This window comes from Canis lupus, chromosome 1, assembly GCF_048164855.1.
Source record: "Canis lupus baileyi chromosome 1, mCanLup2.hap1, whole genome shotgun sequence".
NCBI classification, from domain to species: Eukaryota; Metazoa; Chordata; class Mammalia; order Carnivora; family Canidae; genus Canis; species Canis lupus.
Genome location: NC_132838.1, coordinates 39,207,520 through 39,229,671, shown reverse-complemented (window position 1 = coordinate 39,229,671; position 22,152 = coordinate 39,207,520). Strand labels below are relative to the sequence as shown.

The following is a 22,152-nucleotide window of genomic DNA, read 5'->3' as shown; positions in this document are numbered from 1 at the left end:
GAAATTAAAGGATATTCAAACTTCAGTGTCTATAAATAAAGTTTTATTAGAACACAGCTGCATTTTTTTCATTTATGAGTTATCTATGGCTGCTTTTGGGTAATAATAGCAGAGTTGGGTAGCTGCCAATTAAAATCTATACTGCTTGCAAAGCCTGAAATATTTACTTTCTGGGCCTATACACAAATGGTTTGTCATAGTATGTGTTATAAGGAAAAGGAGTAGGGGCACCTGGGTGGCTCAGTGGTTGAGTGTCTGCCTTTGGCTCAGGTCATGATCTCAGGGTCCTGGGATCAAGTCCCACATCAGGCCCCCAATATGGTGCCCCACTTCTCCCTCTGCCTCTCTCTCTGTGTCTCTCATGAATAAATAAATGAAATCTTAAAAAAAAAAAAAGTAGAAGGGAATAAATTAATCTTAGACATGGTTCCCAAATGTGACTAAACTGCCATTTTTAATTGTGATAATAGTTACTTTTAGGTTCCCAGAGATGCTCCCCACAAATCGGTAATTTCTTGAATGGTAGTCCATTTCTTAAAAGATGCTACCTTACAAGGTGCCTGGGTGGCTCAGTCAGTTGAGGGTCTTGCTTCTGTTTTTGGCTCAGATCATGATCTCAAGGTTATGGGATCAAGACTGGCTCAGCATAGGGTCTGCTTGAGGTCTCTCCCTTTCCCTCTGCCTCTTCCCCTACTCATGTGTGTTCTCTTTCTCTCAAATGAATAAAATCTTTAAATAAAAACAAAAAAAGATACTAACTTCCAGTGCTCTCTAGTGTAAAACTCTAAGGAGTTCAAGTGAATACCTGTTTGAAAACATGACTCTATCCCAAGTTGATTCTTGTTGAAAATTTGGCCCTGCCTGTAACTTCTTATGCAGTTTAATAGCAAAATGAAAAATGTAGCAGTGGAGGAAAGAAGGAACTACAATTTACCAAACATCTACCACGTGCCAGACACGTTATATTTTTCTTTCAGGTCTTTACAACTATTTTATTAAGTGGTAACTGCTACCCCTATTTCACTGAGGTAAGGACAGATTTTCAATGATGTTATGCAACTTGCGAAAGACAACACAGTTGTCTGAGTGGCAGAATGGGATTTGAACCTAAGTCTAAAAATCCAAAGCCTCAGTTATTTCCACTAAATTTGGGGCTCTCAAATAGGATGATAATGACTCATAGTAAGAAGTATATTTTATTTCATGGTACGGTATACAGAAATGTAAGTACATACAAATGAACAAGTTTCATAAACCAGTACTTAACCTTAAAATGTGCAGTGCACTCTTTCTTATTCTAGTTTATATGTTAAAAATTGATGTCACAACCAACAAAAGTATTTTCAAAACTCATTTATAGATCACATTTAATATCTAAAAACAAAAAATCAGAGGGTGAGGGAATAGGCAAAATGAGCGAAGGGGAGTGGGCAATACAGGTTTCCAGTTATAGAATGAGTAAGGCACAGGGATGAAAGGTACTGCATGTGGACTACAGTCGTTCGTACTGTGATAGCACTGTATAGTGACAGATGGTAGCTACACTTGAGGTGAGCACAGCATAAAGCAAAGAGTTGTTGAATCACTATGTTGTACAACCAAAATTAATGTAATGTTGTGTGTCAAATAAATACTGCACTAAATCATAATGTTTCTCAGAATAAGAGAACTCTCAATCCAGGGAAGAATATTAGTGAAGTTCCATAGTTATTATAATTTTGTCAACATTGCACTTTGTACATCCGCTCTGTGAAAGGAAAATTAGAGAATAACTGCATTTTAGATATTTGTCAGGGGTTATTAAATGCTGTTTTGAGACAAGTGATATGTGAGAAAAATGGAAGAAAGAGTATGTTCCAAGTGCTTCTTATATTTGCTTAATCTTCATAACAATCTCTAAGGTAGAAACAAGCACAGGAAGCTTGCTGATTTGTCCAAGATGGCACAACGAGCAGGCAGTTGAGGAAGGATTAACCCCAGATTGGCTGGCTCTGGAGTTCACTCTCTTTTTTTGGGGGGGAGGGATTCACTCTTAATCATTTTCTCAACCACCATTCGTTGGAGCACTTCACACCTGGGTCACATGAATTTTTTCAAAAAAACAACTTCAACAGAATTGACTTAACATTTAACTTTTGACTTTTTATTAAAAACTGGCCTATAAAGAATAGTTCCCTATCTTTAATAAAAGTGCTATTTAAATGCTATGTTAATTATACTGTCATTGTTCACTATAGAAGGGAAAAATCTGGTCTCTCTCAGTGTAATATATGCTTTTATGTTACTAGAAAATAAAAGTTAGGCACAGTATCTTGATTCCGTATTTTTGTCCGAGTGTACCTTTCCATCAGAGATAAATTTTATGTTATTATTAACCTATAACTGCTAATTCTTCATGGCTGCACTTTTCTAAACACCAGCCTGTTTCCCATATATTAAGTAACACTATGCCTGGACAATTAGAAATGAGACAGGTATGTCTCATGCTTTCACTGAGCTAGTATCTAAAGGGGAAGGCACGCAATCAACAAATAATTTCATTATTAATGACAAGTACAAATTCTAGAAGGGAAATATATAACATGCTTTGAGACTATATTACTGGGGACCCAATCTAGAAAACATGGCCAAACTATCCTCAAAGCTATGATATTATTGCTAAGCTATAAAGGATGAAAGGGAGTCTCCGCCTAGAATAATTTCTAGGTAAAAAAAAGAAAATGCAGAAGATCTTGAGGAGGGAAGGCAGGCTCATCTAATAAAATCTGGCAGTTTGCCAACGTTACCTATTACCAACCTGAATCCCTTTAGTTGGCACCTGCCCATGACACTTGCTAGAAACAGGAAAAGTTGAGAACTGACTAGCTTCTCTAACTGAAAGTGATTTCATTATAGGCAGAATGGGGGTTGCAGTAGTTCTCAAGGTTGGCTACACACTGGAATTCTAGGGAACTATCTCAAGGAAAGAGACCATGGTGAAAAAGAGAACCTTTTAATTTACTGAATTTCCTCTCCCCGGGAAAAAAAAAAAAAAAAGAGGAAAAAATTGGAAAGCAGTGAAAATTGTTCTCAGTGATCCTATCGATCTATTTAAAGGTATCTACAAACGCATGCAAAAGAGCTAGACTTTTTTTTTCTCATGTCTGATCTTATGAAAGAAAAAATATTGCCACCATCCTGAAGAAACTGAAAACATAAATGTTACCATTCATAAGAATTGAAAACAGGAACAGAGAGAGAGAAAAAAAAAAAAAAGATCTTCCTGGACCTCCACCGTTGTTGCCAATCAGTATTTTTAAAATGAACTGGTAATTCAGAAGACAGTAAACACTGTTAATTTAAATGTTTGGACAATTCCTTTGATGCTATATTATAAACCAGAAACACAAGGTTTTTTCCAGTTTCCCCCCAAGGTTTTTTTTTTTTTTTTTTCAATTATTACTTTTCCTACTTACATTCCTTTGCCATGCAACAAATTATGGCAAAAGAAAAATCAATTGGTAGTAGGAAGTTTCCTGGAAACAGTAAGAAGAACTATGTATAGAAAGTTTATTATGTACCAGGCACTCTGTAAAATGTTTTCAATACATGACTGTTTCACTTAAATCATCACAGCAACCTTCTAACCTATTCTCATATTCATGTCATAACTGAGGAAAGTGAAGCACAAAGACCTCAAATAACTCTATGCCAAAGGTTACAGAGTGAGGGAGCCACAGTCAATTAAACAGATGCCATTCCTTTTGAAGTTCATTCAACTGCTTGTCTGAACAGTAGATCTTTTGAATCCCAGAAGGCTAATAAGGATCAAGGACAAATAATAGCAATCTTAATGATTCTTTAACCTACTGTCTTTTCTCAAATGAGAATACAGCTGAAATGAGTATGTTTAGAACAAGGGCAAATATAAAAGGGAAGTGGGCCAGTTATAACAACCAGTGGTCATCAACTGATATAAAAAACATGTTATCAGTGGTCCTAAACTTCCATGCATCAGAAACTTCTGTGGATCTAAGTAAAACACAGAGTGGTTGGCTCTAGCCACAGTGTCTGATTCAGAAGGTCCCGGGTGGAGTCCAAGAATTTGCATTTCTAGTAAGTTCTTAGTTAATGCTGCTGGCCCAAGGACCACAATCCGAGAACCGATGCACTATCTATATACATAAATTCACTCTCTTACACAGCTATAGTAAATAAAACCACACAGTTTTCCCAGAGAACCAGAGCACAGATAAAATGCTTCTTTTAGGGTTAATGAAACGTGGCATTTTCAAAAAACATTTACAATTTTTCCTTTGTTATATTTTTAAATATTTGGTACATATAAAAATATAAAATATAACTGATAAACTTCAATATTAAGATGTATATATTTTTATAATTGCCAAATATTCTTATGAGATTTAATTTTTGAAGAATACATCTGACTTTCATAATTAACACCCCTAACATAAATAGTTTGTTTTAAAAACTTTTTTCACCACTTATCCCACAATTTACAGTAGTGAATAAACACCACTGTTACTGAAGACTAATCTAACAGAATGTATAACATTTGACAAGAAAGATTATTCAAACCTTCCAAGATACATTATAAAACTATTAAAGACAGAGAATACAAAGATATACTTTATCCTTAATTTACCACTTTTAGTTATTTCATTAAATAAAGAATGCATAAAATTTAAGACTGGGCTAGACCATTCTAAAGTAGACTTTATAACATAGTGACAAAATTGCCTTCAGTGCTATTTGAGTAATTATATACAATGAATATTGGCAATGAAGTAAAATCTTACCCAGATCTAGTCGTTTTGAACTCCACCTTGAGGATAGGTTTGCATGGTTCTGGCTTCTTCCCATCCTTTAATTGTTTTCCTAAAATATATTTTCCTGCATTAAATTCTAAAATTCTAAGTTACTCTAAATTCTCACATTGATAGTTTATATAAAAAATGAAAGTAAAATATAATAAAATCCACCATGAAACATTTTTAAATGATTTTGAAAGAAGTATTTAATAACAAAATATTGAAAATAAGTAAATCTGTTTGAAATTCAGTGCTGAAAAGTAAATGAGTAATAGTAATGATCTTTATGTGACAAAATTCTTGTAAAAGAAACTGACAGCCTTCCCAATGTTAACTGCAGATGAGCATTCATTTCAGTGTTCTAAATGAAGTTCTAAAATAGCTAGATTTGAGAAAAACAAATCTAAATAATATTTTTCACCCAAGTGTGATAGGTTGCAAAATTAAACCCTATGTTAATAACTTCATTTATATTTATTCTCCTGAAGTAAAACCTACCCATTGTAATGTCCAAAAAGACTGATAAATAAACCAACCTCTATAAAATGTCAGAAACTCATACAGCCAAAGAATTTTATTATTTAAAATAAGTTTGATTTTTGCTATTTCTGCATGTTCATCGTAGAAACTCAGAAAAATATAAAGAAAATAAAACATATCTTTATTTTTAAAAATTAATCATTCTTAACATTAATACATTATTCCTGGAGATCCCAAATGCATGCCCTATCCCAATACTTCCTTCTCAGCTTCTCTCCCACCATAATAAACCTCACTCATTCTAATAAACTTTTATTTAAATGTTATTGTTTGTTGCCTGCCTCACCAATAAGAATGTAAACTCCATACTGCAAAGTTTTTAAGTGTATATATGCTTTCTGTTTGTCATCCCTAGTGACAAACATTGTTTGACATATCAGTGGATACTAAGTAACTGGGATCCCTGGGTGGCGCAGCGGTTTGGCGCCTGCCTTTGGCCCGGGGCGCGATCCTGGAGACCCGGGATTGAATCCCACGTCGGGCTCCCGGTGCATGGAGCCTGCTTCTCCCTCTGCCTGTGTCTCTGCCTCTCTGTCTCTCTCTGTGTGACTATCATGAATAAATAAATAAAATCTTTAAAAAAAAAAAAAAAGATACTAAGTAACTATTTAATAAGTAAATAAATTAATGATTTATCTTTAGGACTAATTCTTAGGAAAAGGGATATCTGGGTCAAATTGTATTCCAAACAGGTTGTACCAATTCATACTTCCATCAGCTGTGTTAAGACCATAGTTTGACACATTCTTCCTAAATATGCTACTTTTGTTGTTGTTGTTGTTGTTAAGTGGGAAAGGTATTTAATTTTAATGATGCTGTACTGTTTTAATCTCTAATTGACCATTCTTCAACTTTGTGATCTATATATCTTCTTTTAAAAATGGCTTATGCCCTTCACCTATCTTGTATATTATCTCATTTACATTTAAAAATAAATTTTATATTCAAAGGTCATTAATACAGTATCTATCACATGTTGCAAACATCTTTCCTAGAGTCACTTATGATTGAATTCTTAGAAATTTTTTAAAACTGCACAGAAGGGACGCCTGGGTGGCTCAGCGGTTGAGCGCCTGCCTTTGGCTCAGGGCATGATCCTGGGGTCCGGAATTGAGTCCCACACTGGGCTCCTTATGGGGAGCCTGCTTCTCTCTCTGACTGCATCTCTGCCTCTCTCTCTCTCTCATGAATAAATAAAATTTTGGGGGAAAAAAACTGCATAGAAATATAAATTTAAATAATCAAGTCTTCATCAATCTTAAATTTCAAGTTAAGAAGATTTAAAATCCTAAATGTCAATTCTTCTAAGATTAACTCACAAATTTAATGTAATTAGAATTCTAACAGCTTTTCTTGGATTTGCAGAAAACAACCTTAGTGCTCACATGGTGGACTCACTAACTATGAATAGCTAAGGAATTTAGGAAAGGAATAGACTTCCAGAATGACAAAGTAAGGACCTCAGTCAACTTGCTCTCTCACAAAAATTGATATACTAGTAAAACAACTAAAGTTAACCACTTGAGAACTCTGAAAATAAACTGAAGTCACAAAACAAGTGGAACATTATCTACCCAAAGGAAATGACTGAAGCTTGGTAAGATGGGGGGACCAGGATATTTTGATGAGGGTTATGCCCATCCTCCTCATTCCCCAGTTAGGTGTCTAGGCAGATGTGAAAATACATTAGTATTAGTCAACAGAGATCTGAGATTTTTTTCTTTTTGCAGTTCCGTTAACACCAGCTTCCCGTGGAGCACCTCGGTGGCTCAGTGGTTGAGTGTCTGCCTTTGGCTCAGGTTGTGATCCTGGGCCTGGGATGGAGTTCCACATCAGGCTTCCCACAGGTAGCCTGTGTCTCCCTCTGCCTATGTCTCCTCCTCTGTGTGTCTCTCATGAATAAATAAATAAAATCTTACAAACAAAAAAACAAACAAACAGCTTCCCTAGGCCACAATCAATATTTTGTCCCAACTTGCAGCTTCTGGAAACCTCTATTCCCAAGGTGTTGTGGCAATTTCATTGGACACGGACATCAGCTCAGAGATAAAAGGCCTTACACTTCCAGGGTATCATAGAAAAAAATAGCAACCTGATGGCAGTATCATAGCTGGGAGGGCTGTGGTTTCAGGTGAATATAAGAGTCTGGGCAAGAATTAAAAAAAAAAAACCCTGAAAAACTGAACATAATCCAGGACTATATGGTTGCACACACGTGCAAGGTTGCGTGCATGCCCAGAAAATACCTAAGAAGAAAGTTCCTCTCTGGTCAACTATGAAACCTTTAGCAATGAAGAAGTTAAAAAAAGAAAAGTAAAATACCGAAAGTAAAAGGGGCAGCTGGCAGGAACACTGTACAAGAGGTACTCCCACATGGCTGAAAGAAATGTGCAAAGGATACAGTCTCTTTGGAAGGCAGTCTCAGAACATTAATTATAAACAAAAATACTTAAAACTCTAATTCTTAGGAAGAGCAATTCTACTACTATGCATTTATTTTATAGAAACTAAAGGACCAATGCCTATCAAATAATGTATAAGATGGCAATGACAGCATAACTAGTAGGGATCAAGAACTGAAGATAAAGTACATGCCTGTTACTTTGAAATGGCTGAACACTTTGTGAAAAACTGGGAAACAAACAATTGGCTACTATACTACCATTAAAATGAAGGAATCAGAGCTATACTTGATGACATGAAGGGAATCCCCTCAAGTAGAGTGGATTAAGAAAACATACAAAAAAGATTAATTCCATTTCATGCAAAACAATGGCAAAACCTGTTTATATGTGTGTATTAATATATACATTAATTATAATTAATGTATATATATGTATACATATATATGTATATATTAATACAACATATGTTTATATATATATGTTTACACATATATGTTTAAATATATATATATTTGAAGAATACCTGTAAGATTTTTGAGACAGTGCACTTGGTCACTGGGCTGCTAATGTGGGGGAAGGCTGAGGGAGAAGGGACTGGTGAGATATGGTTCTATTTATGAATAATATGTATGTATATGTATGAAAAAGCTATCAGCCCTTTTTTGTCATTCCCCTTCTTGGTTTCATGCTTATTGGTAAATTCTTCTGCATGACAAAATTATTTAAATTTTTTGTGTAATTTCTTAAAATTGCTTTATAGTTTCACTTTTTACATTTAATTATTTTCTGAAGTATATTCTGGCACCGGGAAGGTATTTTTCCTCTAATAATTTCAGAGCTATTTTTATAGTTCTATTGAACTACAATTGCTAGACAATAAAGTGCACATATTTAAAATGTGAGAGTTTGAAGAGTTGTGACAGAGGTATGCACCTGCCACCAATACTTATTGAACGCATGACTGCTTTCCCCGTTGATACAAAATGTCATCCTTATTACATTAAATTTTTATAAACTCACACCTGTCAACTGATATTACAGTATCTAATACTGCTTCAAGATCCCAGGGGAGGGCAGCCCGGGGGGGCTCGGTGGTTTAGCACCGCCTTCAGCCCAGGGTATGATCCTGGAGACCCGGGATCGAGTCCCACGTTCAGCTCCTTGCATGGAGCCTTCTTCTCTCTCTGCCTGTGTCTCTGCCTCTCTATCTGTATCTTTCATGAATAAATAAATAATAAAAAAAAGAAAGATCCCAGGGGATCATCTCTTCCCCTCTGTATGAAATGACAGTACAATGAAACTCGAACCTCTAGAATCCTAATTTACAAAAATCAAAGTGTATAATGATAGTATGAGACCAGCAGATCAAGGGACTGGAAAGGACTGCTGGCAGAGAACACTGGTTTGTTGACAGGGGAGATGAAATTGAGGAAAAAAACAAAGTAGGAAAAAAATCTGAAACGTAGTCCCTCATAACCCTACAAAGAACACAGAATTTCAACCACTATTTCAATCTATTCAGAAATATGTGAGCTTTCAGAAGAATTTAGATATTTGCTCTGAAAGCCGGCATCAGGCCTTTATTCTCCATCTATTATCCAATGCTCTAATGGAAGGGTCAGACTGATAGAACTTGAGATTACAGACATACATTTTATATATTTATTTTCAAAAGTTATTTTTTGTGTATTTGCTTCATGATATAAACAACTATTCAGTTATAACCCAATTTCACTTCTTCCAATATTCACCACCAATCTTTCAGTGGCTAGAACAATTTTTAAAGAAGGGCATTGGGTGGTATATCTACTAAATCTTTACAAGTTTGAGCTTGTGTATCGTGCATAAAACCTGACTAAGTACAAAACTCTTAGCTTTTATCTTGCTTAGTCCTCTATGTTCCCTCTCCTATGTCTAGCATTTAAACTTATAATAAAGTTTAAAGCCAGTCTGATTTTTATTTCTTTGTAAGTAAACTTTCTTCCTGCCCCCTACAAGGATGCCAAGAGAGTTTTATTAACTCTGTAAATCAGAAACGCTGCAGTTTTTATAGTGATCTTTTTCATGAATCTTGCTTAGAAATTAATGAGTCCTTGTGATAAGCATAATCTGATTTATTTCAATTCAGATTTTTAAAATTATGTCACTGATTATTGCTTACATTCCAGAAAGGCAAATTTATTTATCTGTAATCCTATACTAACCATTTTCTAAGTCAAATCAAGTAATAAGGCACTAGCTAAGATTTTATAAAGCATATGTAAATTAAAGGATGTTCAGAGGATCACCTGATTTCACCACTAGATGTCATTTTACTTCTTACTTGCTATGTTACCTGGGCAGCAAAATCCTGTCCTTATTCAATTTGTGCTTGTTTAAATACCTGTGAACTACATTGGTAAGTTGTTGAAAAGAGCTGGTTACTTATAAAACAACTTAATAAATCATACAAACCTGCAAGTCACACCTGATTTTTTATCTTTACTATGCCCTGCTTCCCATTCCTATAAACCATCCAGCCACAAAATAATTAGCCTCAGTCCTGTTATGATTGTTTACATTTATTGTTTACAAAACATATTGTTCACAATAATTTACTGTGAACAATTCATTTATTGTTTACAAAAGTTTCTTAATTAGTCTCCCTCTTCTGCCTCAGCTCACTTGATGCACTACCATCAAAGCAGTATTTCCAAAATAAAAATTGTTTTTCTCATTGTAAAATCATTTAGGTCTTCATCACAAAGTCCACACACTTTAGCATACTATGATATATATTCTTGCCCCCGTATACAGTTCTGCCTTCGTTTCCTGCATCTTGCCCAAAGGTATTTTAAATTCTAGCCATACTAAACTATTAGCAGTTTTCCAAGAATACTCTACTTTTGATTATGTCATTGTACCTTCTGACTAAAATAACCTCGCTCTGCTCTTTCCCAGCTTATCACACCCCACTCATCCTTTAAGACCAAGCTCATATAACCTGATTTTGTGAAATCTTCCTACGTCCTTCACCCCAAAACATACCCACCAATTCTGTTTCCATATAACTTATGCCTTTATCAGCACTTATAGTATGTATTTTAGTAATCTGTTAATAGATCATTTTCATCCACTGGACCTTTAAGTTCTTCAAGGGGAATATACTTCCAGTATTTAATCTTGTGTACATAGGGGTTGTTCAATAAGTGTCTACTGAATGAGTGAAGATGCACTAAAAATGACTGAGGATCACTGACGAAAACAAGTATTTCCTTTGTTTTTAACTTTGATATTTAGAATGTAGAACACTTTTCTAACTGATAAGGCTGTTACACAGCAATTATGTTTTCAGTCGAGAGCTGCCTATCCAGTATGGTAGCCAGCACTCACACATGGCTATAGAGCACTATAAATGTAGCTGGTCCAAGATGCAGCATAAGTATAAAGTACACAGACTTCAAAGAGTACAAAAAAAGAAAGTGAAATATCTCAAGTCTGTAAGTTGATTAGATGTTTAAATGATATTTTGCATATTTTGAGTTAAATATTTATTACTAAAACTAACTTTACCTTTTTAAACTGCTATTCATATAATTAAATTTACAATTACACATGTAGTTTGCCTTATTTTTCTACTGAATAATGATGTTGAAAATAAAATGATTCAAACTGGAGAATGACATTGTTAAAATACTAATCTGAAATGAGGAGGGTGTTCTTTATGTAATAATTGTGACGACAGAGTTGATTTATAGCTGGACTAGAGATACCTGGATACCTGGTTTTAAACTCTTGGCCAAAGGCAATGGGATTTATGATATGTTCAAGGTCTCAAACTCCCAAATCTCCCCCTGGTGATTCCCTGTGTAACAGTTTTATTGATGCTGGGTAGCTGGCCTAATTGGTGTGACAAGACTGGCTTGATTACTGAAAGGGGAAACTGAGATCCTCAGAAGCTAGATCTTGGTAGCTGAAGCTGGAGATTCAGCACAATCCTTGTATACATATAAGTGTCTGTGGGAGCTTGCATATAGGATATGTCTCTCAAAATGCTTACCTACATTATGTTTCTCCTGCTGGAGGACATCCTTTGCCTTTAAATAAAAGCTTTATTTGAGTCTGTTCTGTAGAGTCTGGTAAACCCTTTCAAATTCAAAAACTGAGGAAAACTTTGTAACAAACTATATAAAGAACTGCAGTATGGTTTTATTATGTATTGGATTTTTTATGCTTCAGGTGAATCTTAAAAATGGATTAATAGTATTTTTATGTCACATTTTTAAATTATTATGTTGACTTTTACTTCTGTAAAATTTCTTTTTCAGTGAGACACTTAATGGAATTAAAGCTCTTCAATCTTGTTTATTCCTTAATAAGCAGATTAATCATATGATGAATAAGCTCCAACTAAGTTTTAAACTGTCCTTTCCTTTAATGGGCACCTATTGATTTTGATGATCTGTCACCTCCATTTCCTTTGAGAATCATCTGATGTTGGTGAAGACGACAATTAGAAAAATCTCACACTGACACACACATACCCAGGGTTACAGGGAAGATCCTGTGGTGCCCTGAGCCAGTATATCACTGAACCATGATGACTGCTTCAGGGTAAATATATGAGCCATGCCAGGACTATCAAGTTCTTCCCTCCTAAATTATGAAAATTTGTCAGAGAAGAGAAACAGGTCAAGAGAGAGAAGCAGAATTCACCCATAGGCTTACCACACAGAAATACAACATTTATAGCCCACCAAGATGAAACGACTTTGCAGTCAATAGATGGAACAAATCCTACTTAATTTCCAATATGTGCAAACATTCACAAAACTTTAGATCTTAAAAATCACCTTGTTCAATTCTACCATTTTATTGATGGTGAAACTAGAATCCCAGAGAATAGTAATTGTCTCCACAAAGTATTTCTACACATAGCAAAGCTATTTACATTCCAGGTTGTTACAGTGCCAGGGAAATGTTCTCTGATATTCATAAAAACTAGATTAAAGAGAGCTATCAGTGTTGTAGTTAGTAAAAAAAAAAAAATCACCTGTAAAGTATTTCAGACACACAAATGAAACCTTTCTGAAAAAATACAGCTATCAACCATCTTTATATGCATTATAAAATCCAATATTATATCAAACAATTATCTTAAATGAATTCAAATTATTTTCTTATGCTGGCTACTTTATCATCACTATCTAGATAAATGCTCTGCCCCTCAGAATGAGAGTTTGCTATCAAACAACTTTAGCAATGCAAGATGTCATCCAAGGGTAAACTCAACATAGCTAAAAAATCTGGAGAACTCTCTTATGATTCAATTATAGTTCAAGGCCATCATTCCTCAAAAGTGTATTTCATAGAGCACTGGGGAACCACAAGATGTTCTCCAAATAAAAGACACTAAAGCAGTAAGTTTGTGAAAAGCGACACAAAATAAATTCATAGTACACATTAAAAGTTAAGAAGTCTTACAATGAAGAAAATGTTCACCTTTAATTCAGCATTTCCAAATCTTTTGCCTTAACATGGTCTTTCACTGAAAAACTCATTAAAATAAGAAAAATTGGTATGTGAAATATTATTTGGGGAACACTAACAATCTTTCAGTCCTATCCTACCAAATAAATAATACACCCAGATTCATGTTTATTATGATCACATATGTATAGCACATCACAATTTTGGGGTACTTTCACTTATATTTTGCTTATTTGATCCAAGATGTAGAACAATGCCTGTTACATGTTAGATCCAATATTTGTTGAATAAAAATAATTCCCACAACAACCGCACGAGAAGACTAAGTTTAATTATCTCTATTTATAGATGTGAATGCTGAGGTTCAGAAATGTTAAGTGACTTCCCCAAAGGTCACAGACTCGGATTATGGAATCAGGGCTTTACCACAAGTCTTTTGGCTTTAAAACCGTATGTTAGGCTGATATAACATGTTTTCTGAACAGATTATTCAAGGACATCTTAAACTATTCTTAACACTAAACATCCTGTAATAAAGTACCGAGGAGTCTTAAAGTACAATCAGTTCCTGGCTATCAAGGTAACGTTTACAAATTTTTTTTTTTTTCAGAAGATACTCAAACAACCATTAAATGGGTTTAAATAACAAAAAATCCAAAATGGAAACAATTTTTAGTATATCTAAAGTAATTTACCATAACTGCTAGAAAATAAAAGTGAGAGAGAACAGAAGATAGTAATGAAAAAATAACCCCAAATTTCAATCCATTAAAGCAGACATTTAGTATACCAAAATTATATACCACAAGTATGGAAAATACATCATCTTGTCATGGCATGAAAAACACATTTTTGTACTTCAATGTGTAAAAATGCACTTAGTTTTGTCACTGAAATCAGCTATCAACATACATTTAATTCTGGTAGGTTACATACCACTAAAAATAAGCAGTAAACATTATTAGTCTCAAAAATAATTCATATTTTATAACTAAAGAGTACATCTGATAATCTATAATTTTAGACCACCAAAATATGCAATAAATGCCATCCTACTTAACACCTGCCACAGAAAAAACTTACTTACTTTTTGTTTCGATTCCAATTTTGAAAAAAAGCATATTAAATCAAATATTCTTTGTCTTCTTTGTTTAAAAATCATTTTAGCTAGTGACCGTCTTTGCTAATACACTATAAACTCCGCAGAAACATATTTACTCCACTTCTGAAAGTCTGCTCTCTAAGATCTAACTTTTTGATACAAAAAGGGGTCAAGATTAAATAGAAAAGTTACCATTTATCAATTACCACAGTAAAATTAATCTGGCTAAAAACAACAACAGGTGCTAAAGTCAGAGGATAAAAGTTTGAGGAGGAACAGTGTGTTGACAATCTCAGAGTACTTCCTTCAAATAAAAATACTTATCTGATTACAAATACAAATCAAAAAGTAATTAATTTCAAACAAAAAAGAACATCGTAATAGATCTAACAGAACTTTAATGAAGGGATCAAAGTATAAGATATCATCAATTTGGACAAATCATAGAGAAGAAGTTCCACTTGAGAGGCAGCAAAAAGAATGTATTAATCATTCTAAGATATTACAAACCTGAATCTAAGCATAAAAAAAATCAGACAAAAGCCAACATAGACATATTCTATAAAATAATTGACCTAGATATTCAAAATTTGACAGTTATGAAAATCAAGAAAAAGCTCTACAACTGTTTAAGTTCGAAAGAGACTTACAAAACATGACAACTAAATGTAATCTGTATATACACCTTTTTGATAAAAGGCAAAACTGGGTGATATAGGAAAATGTTCCTGTTTGTAAGAAATAGATACCGGAATATTTTGGGGTGACTGGGCAGTATGTCAACAGCTTATTCTCAAATGATTCAAAAGAAAAAAAAGGATACTCATTAAAAAAAAGATAAAATTTAGATAAAACTCTAAAACCAATGTTATTTATTCTTACTGCCTTTGATACTAGGTTCATTTTCTTCTGGATTTGAAGTGAAAGTTTGTTTTTTGCTTTTTTTTTTTTTTTAAGATTTTATTTATTTATTCATGAGAGACAGAGAGATACGCAGAGACATAGACAGAGGGAGAAGCAGGCTCCATGCAGAGAGCCTGATGTGGGACTCGATCCTGGGACTCCAGGATCACGCTGGGCTGAAGTCAGACACTCAACTGCTAAGCCACCCAGGCACCCTGGAAAGTTTTTAAAACTAATCATCTACTTTTTTGGTTTTCAGGATTCCTAAATTCTAGAGGTCTTAGGAAATCCTAAAATTTATGGGAATTCTCAGGAATATCAACAAAATTAGGGAACAAGGCACTAACAGAATAAAGAATGAAAATATATTAAGAAAAACTGGAACCTTAATCGTAAGGGCTATCCTCTGGATGCATGCATAGACCCATAGCAAATTTAAAATAAGGGCTTTTCTAGATCACTGCTCCCATAAAGCAGTGGTAAAGTATACCACAATGTGTAGCTTTATGAATTACTATTTTTCCTAGAAAACAAATAACTCTAAAAACCCACTATGCCACAGATACTAAAGTTAAAAACCCACTATGCCACAGATACTAAAGTTTAAAACCCACTATGCCACAGATACTAAAGTTAAAGATTTATCTTTCCTTAGTTTCTATGTTGTAATAATTCAGAATGGATCAATATTTTCTTTAAAGTAGGCACTGATAATTTTAAAGCAAACAATGAAATATTAGCAATACCACAAGGATATTCTTCAATAGACTAAAATGTAAAGAACAGTTCCATTAATCTCCCTAAATTCACTGGTTAAGAATCTCTTAGAGTGAGAATGCAGATTAATAAGAAATGCAAATTCCTAAGATTCATCCAAAACTCAAGGAAGGTCTTCATAATCAGTTCATAAACACTTTAATAAAATCTTATGGGTTTTATAGATAGATTTTGTGCAGAAAACACAGCAAACTTGAAACTGCTATCCCTAGAAAGGTTGGCTTGCAATGTTAGCTCTTGGTTGGCATCTGGTAACTGGCTTTTGAGATAGTTTCCACCATTTCCAGACTGATAAGGGTGGCACACTATGCCTAAGCTGTTTGTATGAACAAAACAATTTATGAACAATCCCTGCTTTCCTTCTGGGAATCTGAAATTTTGGTATGTGCTAAAGAAGACAGTACCCATGGACTGATTCCAATTAAAAACTCTGGGCTCCTGGGTTCAAATGAGCTTCCAAGGTAGACAACATCTCACACATCTGGTAATAACTCATTGCTAGAGGAAGTAAGCATGTCCTGTGTCACTCTACTGGGAGAGGACTATTGGTAGCTTGAGGCTGGGTTAGTTTACACTTTTATTGCATGTATGTTTTCCCTTTGCTTATTTTTGCTCTTTACCATTTTGGTGAGTTCTGTGAGTCTTACTGGAAAATCATTAAACTTAGAGTGATCCTTAGAGACCTTTGAGATAATACTTTAATGCATAAAATTACCTTCTGTAGAGTTGTTTTTTTTTTCCTTCTGTAGAGTTTAAAGTGTTTCCGCACACTGTTATATGTGTGTGTGCATGTGCGCGCGCGTGCGTGTGTATTAGCAACTTGCAATTGATAACTTTAGGATGAAAAAGGCTTACAGCAAGTTCTGTATTATTCACAAAATTATTTACTTTCTGGACTACTAGACAAACAATATTCAGAATATAATATTCCATTTTCTCAAGGTTCAAATTTGAAATTTCAATTGTAAATATAGTTGAGATTTTATTACCTGGTTGTTACATTTTATTTCTATACATGTAAATATTTATAATTTCCTCAAAATGAAAGAAAATTCATTCTTATCCTCAAAAATAAATCCAAATGCAAACTCAAGAGTTTATTGTGCATGACAACTTATGTAGTGTTCAAAAGGAATATGTTCTTACCATGCGGAGTGATTGTCTGCATAGGCTTAGCTGGGGACCTCACATTCCATATAGTCAAGGTGCCATCTGAATGACTGCAAATAAATTGTTTTCCCTCATGATGCCAAGCAACCGAGTGAATAGCCTATAAAAGAGTGAAGAATTCCATCTTTAGACACAAAATCTAAATACCAAGTTATACACAATCAGTATTATTTCTGCTCTTTTTTTTTTTAATTTTTTTTTAAAAAATTTTTTTTAATTTTATTTATTTATGATAGTCACATAGAGAGAGAGAGAGAGAGGCAGAGACATAGGCAGAGGGAGAAGCAGGCTCCATGCACCGGGAGCCTGACGTGGGATTCGATCCGGGGTCTCCAGGATCGCACCCTGGGCCAAAGGCAGGCGCCAAACCGCTGCGCCACCCAGGGATCCCTATTTCTGCTCTTTAAATTATTTCTTTTCAACTCAAGTTGATACACTTCTAGTTCCTAATGGTCAACTGACTTTAAAAGTTGCCCTACTGGAAGGCAGAACAGCTAAGTACAGTATAAAACCATGTAACTGAATTCCACTTTCGTACAAGTCAACATTTCCTATCATCTTGTTCAATGTCCATTTATTTGGGTTCCTCATACGCTTATATTATTTAAAACAATATGGATATTTTAAAATATAAATGAAGGTGGATAAAGCCAAGTAGCTGAGTCTCTAAATGCCAATATTTAATACAATGTTTCAAGTTCAAAGTATCTCTAACAAATTTCTAAGTAAAATCCTTTTTTAAGGTTTATTCATTTAATTTAGAAAGAGAGAGAAACACAGAAAGAGAGAGAAAGAGACTGCCCACATGCACAAGGGAAGGGCAGTGGGAGAGAGAATCTCCAGCAGACTTTGTGTTAAGCATGGAACCCAACTCAGAGCTCGACCTAATGACCCTGAGATCATGACCTGAGCAGAAATCAAAAGTCGGATGCTTAACTGAGCCATTCAGGCAGCGCCTAAATAAAATCTTGTAACAGTAATAAGTTTATTCCAAGATACACATACGATATTCCACAAACTCAAACTTAAAATAATCCCTTTATTAGCCTTAACAGATGAAATTATTTCTGTATACTAGGAGTAGAGCTAAAGAGCTTTACAAAGCTTTTAAATATTTTTTTAAGTGATAAAGGAAATACAAGAGAGAGCTTCAGTATGTCTTAAGTGTCATTTATAAATAAAAACATTCTAATCTTATGCATATAAATATATCATATATAAATGTATATTTATAGAGAATATTTCTACTTTGCTAAAGAAAATCATATATTTTTGTTTAAAAAGTACCATTTACTTTTAAGATAGTATTAAGTTGTTAATTATTCTAAAAATAAATGCTAACTAATTATAAGGAGCAATGGGTTCATAATTATTTTGGATAACAGAGAGAAACAAATACCAGAAAATACTCCACAAAAGAATAACCAAATATAAACTTTTGCATGCAGTATACATGATTTATTTCTGCAATTTTCTTTCTTTTTTAAAACTGTGACATCTCATTATTAGGCTCTGGCAAAAGTAGTATATAAGATGCTCTGTGCTATTTTTATCAAGAGCATCTTAAAGAGTAATTTTCTGGAAAGATAACAGGCTAGCTAGCTATTTACCTATCAAATTTTACAATCACACTAACTCAAACTACTGGGGAAATTAAATAAATTCCCTATTTACTCATTCTGCAAACTGATCAGTATCATTAGAATCACTTCATAGTAAAGGCTGCATATAAATCTTAGTCCAGCTACTCCTACATTATACATAAACTGATAAACATTCTTTTAGCAGACTTATACCAAAAATTATTTCTCTTTCCCTAGAAAATAAGATCTTAATATTATATCCAAAAGCAATATTGATTGCTAGTATAATTACTATTCCTAAAACTTTAGAAAAATGTTACTGAATGATAAAAGAAAAAAATTTTATAATACACACTTCGATTTTAATTTATAATGCTTGCATATACATGGAAAGGAAATATCGAAAACACTCTAGTTTGATTATTCTCATGTTATCAAATAACAAAGTAAATGCATAGAGCACTGGATTATTTCTTGTATATTTGAATAATACATTAAATTGTACAGCCTTGGCCCTAGTATTTTAACTTATGAACATTTTAATATTTCCATTGTAGGAAGGAGACAACAGTAATACTGTATAATTAAGATAAGTATAGAATAATACATTTTTGTAAAATAGTTGACAAAATTATTATATATTGGATATTCAGTGATTTATAACTTAAAAGTATTAACAGGCATAAACTGAAAACACTGCCATTTCCATTAAAAAAAAGAATCCAAATGGAACTCTCTTAGAAATTTTGAAAATGTGAACAAATTATCCATTTTTCTAAGTACTGTTTCATCCTTGGGGAGAGAGGAAAGAGGAGGAGAGGGAAGAAGAGGGGAGAAGAGGGGAAGGGAGGGGAGGGAGGGGAGAGGAAGAGAGAAAATTAACAGAAAATAAGCTGTTGTAAAAATTAAAAGCACCTCTCTAAACATTGAAAAGAAAGACCTTAAAGGAATAAATGCTTCAGTGAGTATCTATAGGATAAAACATAATTTTTTAAAAGCTGTTAAGGAGTCCAATGCTGTGAGTTAAACATATTATTTCAATATTCTTTTTTAAAAGACTGACAGTTTTGAGATAAATGTACTCACAAGAGCTAGCAATGTACGAACTTTTTTATTACCTATATTTCTATCTGTGGTTTCTCAGTTTACTAGAAAAAAACAACATGAAACCAGAATAAAAAAGTCACTGATCAACTCTAGATATGACAAAGAGTAACCATTAAAATAGCTTTGATAAGTACTAAATTACTGTCTTAAAACATCAATAATGCTATATTTTATTTCTGCCAACATATTACTTATAAAAAAGAGTACTAATATCTTAATACTATTTATAGCCTAAAAGGAATGAAATGTTCATTGCAGAAATGTAAGTTTATATAGATTGAAATACCCTATGCAGAAAATTTCTGTAGAAAATTAGGGATACTATTCAAGTACACTGAAAATCTATTATTTAGACATAAAACCAGGGGAGTTTGTCAATTCAAAAAGTACTAACTATGGCTACACAAAGCAACTAAAGGTTAAGGGTAAAGATGAATTTCTGTTTCCATTACTCCCACCCATGTAAATCATCCTCAAGAAACCAAATCAACAATTAAAAATGCACCAAGAACTTTTATTATATTGGAAATGTTCAGAATTGATATTATAACACTATTTGCCCCAGTTTAATAAAAATGAATTTGACTGGAGTAATACATCCTTGGTAGAAAGTAAATGTTGGGGGAAGGGCTGTTGTAGGGGTGGGATTTTGTGAAGCTCTTAAAGTTTTAACCCTAACTAGTGAGAATTAATAATTTCTTCAATTTCTAAAATTACACACTTGGCAATCTGCATTAAGAATCAAATATAAAGCATTTTTATATGAACCAAGAGCATAAAAGAGCATGAATGAACTCACAGAAATATAGCCAGAAATTTTCACTTAGTTTGCTTAAGAACAGGTGAAGTTAGAAGTTAGATCTTATATCCACAGCACTATTAAACATAAGATTTAGTCATTTTATGTTATTATTTATTAAGAATAAATTTTATGACTTTGCCTCTCTATTGCATATCTGTTCACTAGTCTGTAGCTTTTTTATAATTTCTTTGTCAGGCTTTGATATGAAGATAATGCTGCCCTTGCAAGATGAACTGGGAAGTGTGCCCTCCTCCATTTCTGGAATGAGTTTGGGTACTGTGAGTACTATTTAATAAAAAGCCCTCTGAGCCTGGAGTTTCTTCATGGGAAACATTTTCATTAAAAATTTAATTTCTTTAATAAATATAAAGCTACTCAGGTTAACTATTTCTCCTCGAATGAGATTTGGTACTTTTAAGGAATTTGGTGTCTTGTAAGGCATTTGCCCACTTTATTTAAATTGTTGAATTACTAGTATGAAATTGCACGTATTTCTTTACCAGTCTTTTTGCATTTCTCTAAAAATTGAAGTAATATCTCCTTTTTCGGGCTTGTTATGGTAATTTATGCCTTTTCTCCTTTTTGCTATCCCTGTGACTGTGTGTTTACCAATTTTCACTATTGTTTTTATGATATCTATTTCATTAATTTGTTATTTCCATTCTACCGCTTACTCTGGTTTTAATTTGCTCTTCTTGTTCATGGTGGAAGCTGAGGCCATTGATTTGAGACTTCTCATTTTCTAACACAAACACTTAATGCCACACTGAATACTTCAGTAGCATTTCATAGACCTCCATATCATATTACCACTTTTTTTAAGTTTAAAATACGTTTTCATTTTCTGTTTCTTCTTTGACTCATGGGTCATTTAAAATTATATTGTTTCACTTTCAATTTGTAGATTTTTCATCTATCAATTATCTATGTAATTTATCATCTTATCAATTTAAAATTCTATATTAAAGGAACATATTTTTAATAATTTCAATTTTTCTAAAATTATAATGACTTATTTTATGGCACAAACTAAGGTTCATTTTGGTGAATGTTCCACATGTCCTTGAATGGCACCCTGATGTTGAAGAGAGTGCTCAGATATCAATACAGCCATTTTAGCACTCTTCTAATTTGGTGCTTTTACTTTTTGCTAACACTTCTGGGTTTTTATATTTAAAGTGGGTTTCTAATAGCGTAGAGTCTGATCTTGTTTTGTGATCTAATTTGAAGATCTCTGCCATTTATTTGGGGTATTTAAATGACTGCATTTAATATGATCACTGACATAGCTGATCTAAATCTGTTGCCCTGCTATTTTTTTTTCTATCTCCCCCATCTGTTCTTTGTTCCCCTTTTCCTCTTCTGCCTACCTTGGATTGAATTTTTTAAGATTTTAATTATTTATTCATGAGAGACACACAGAGAGAGAGAGAGGCCGAGACACAGGCAGAGGGAGAAGCAGGCTCCGTGCAGGAAGCCCGAC

At 33.6% G+C, this 22,152-nt stretch overlaps 1 protein-coding gene across 4 annotated transcripts in view; it reads right to left on the bottom strand.

Annotated features, from left to right (window-relative positions):
* Window positions 1–22,152, bottom strand: part of STXBP5 (syntaxin binding protein 5) — a 168,151-nt gene that overhangs the window by 87,904 nt on the left and 58,095 nt on the right. For all 4 annotated transcript variants that reach the window (XM_072827159.1, XM_072827167.1, XM_072827186.1 and 1 more), the window contains exons 8-9: window positions 17,154–17,277; window positions 4,800–4,878 (exon numbers count right to left, since the gene is read on the bottom strand). In XM_072827159.1, coding sequence (XP_072683260.1) covers window positions 4,800–4,878; window positions 17,154–17,277 — 203 coding nt within the window. The remainder of the gene's footprint in view (window positions 1–4,799; window positions 4,879–17,153; window positions 17,278–22,152) is intronic.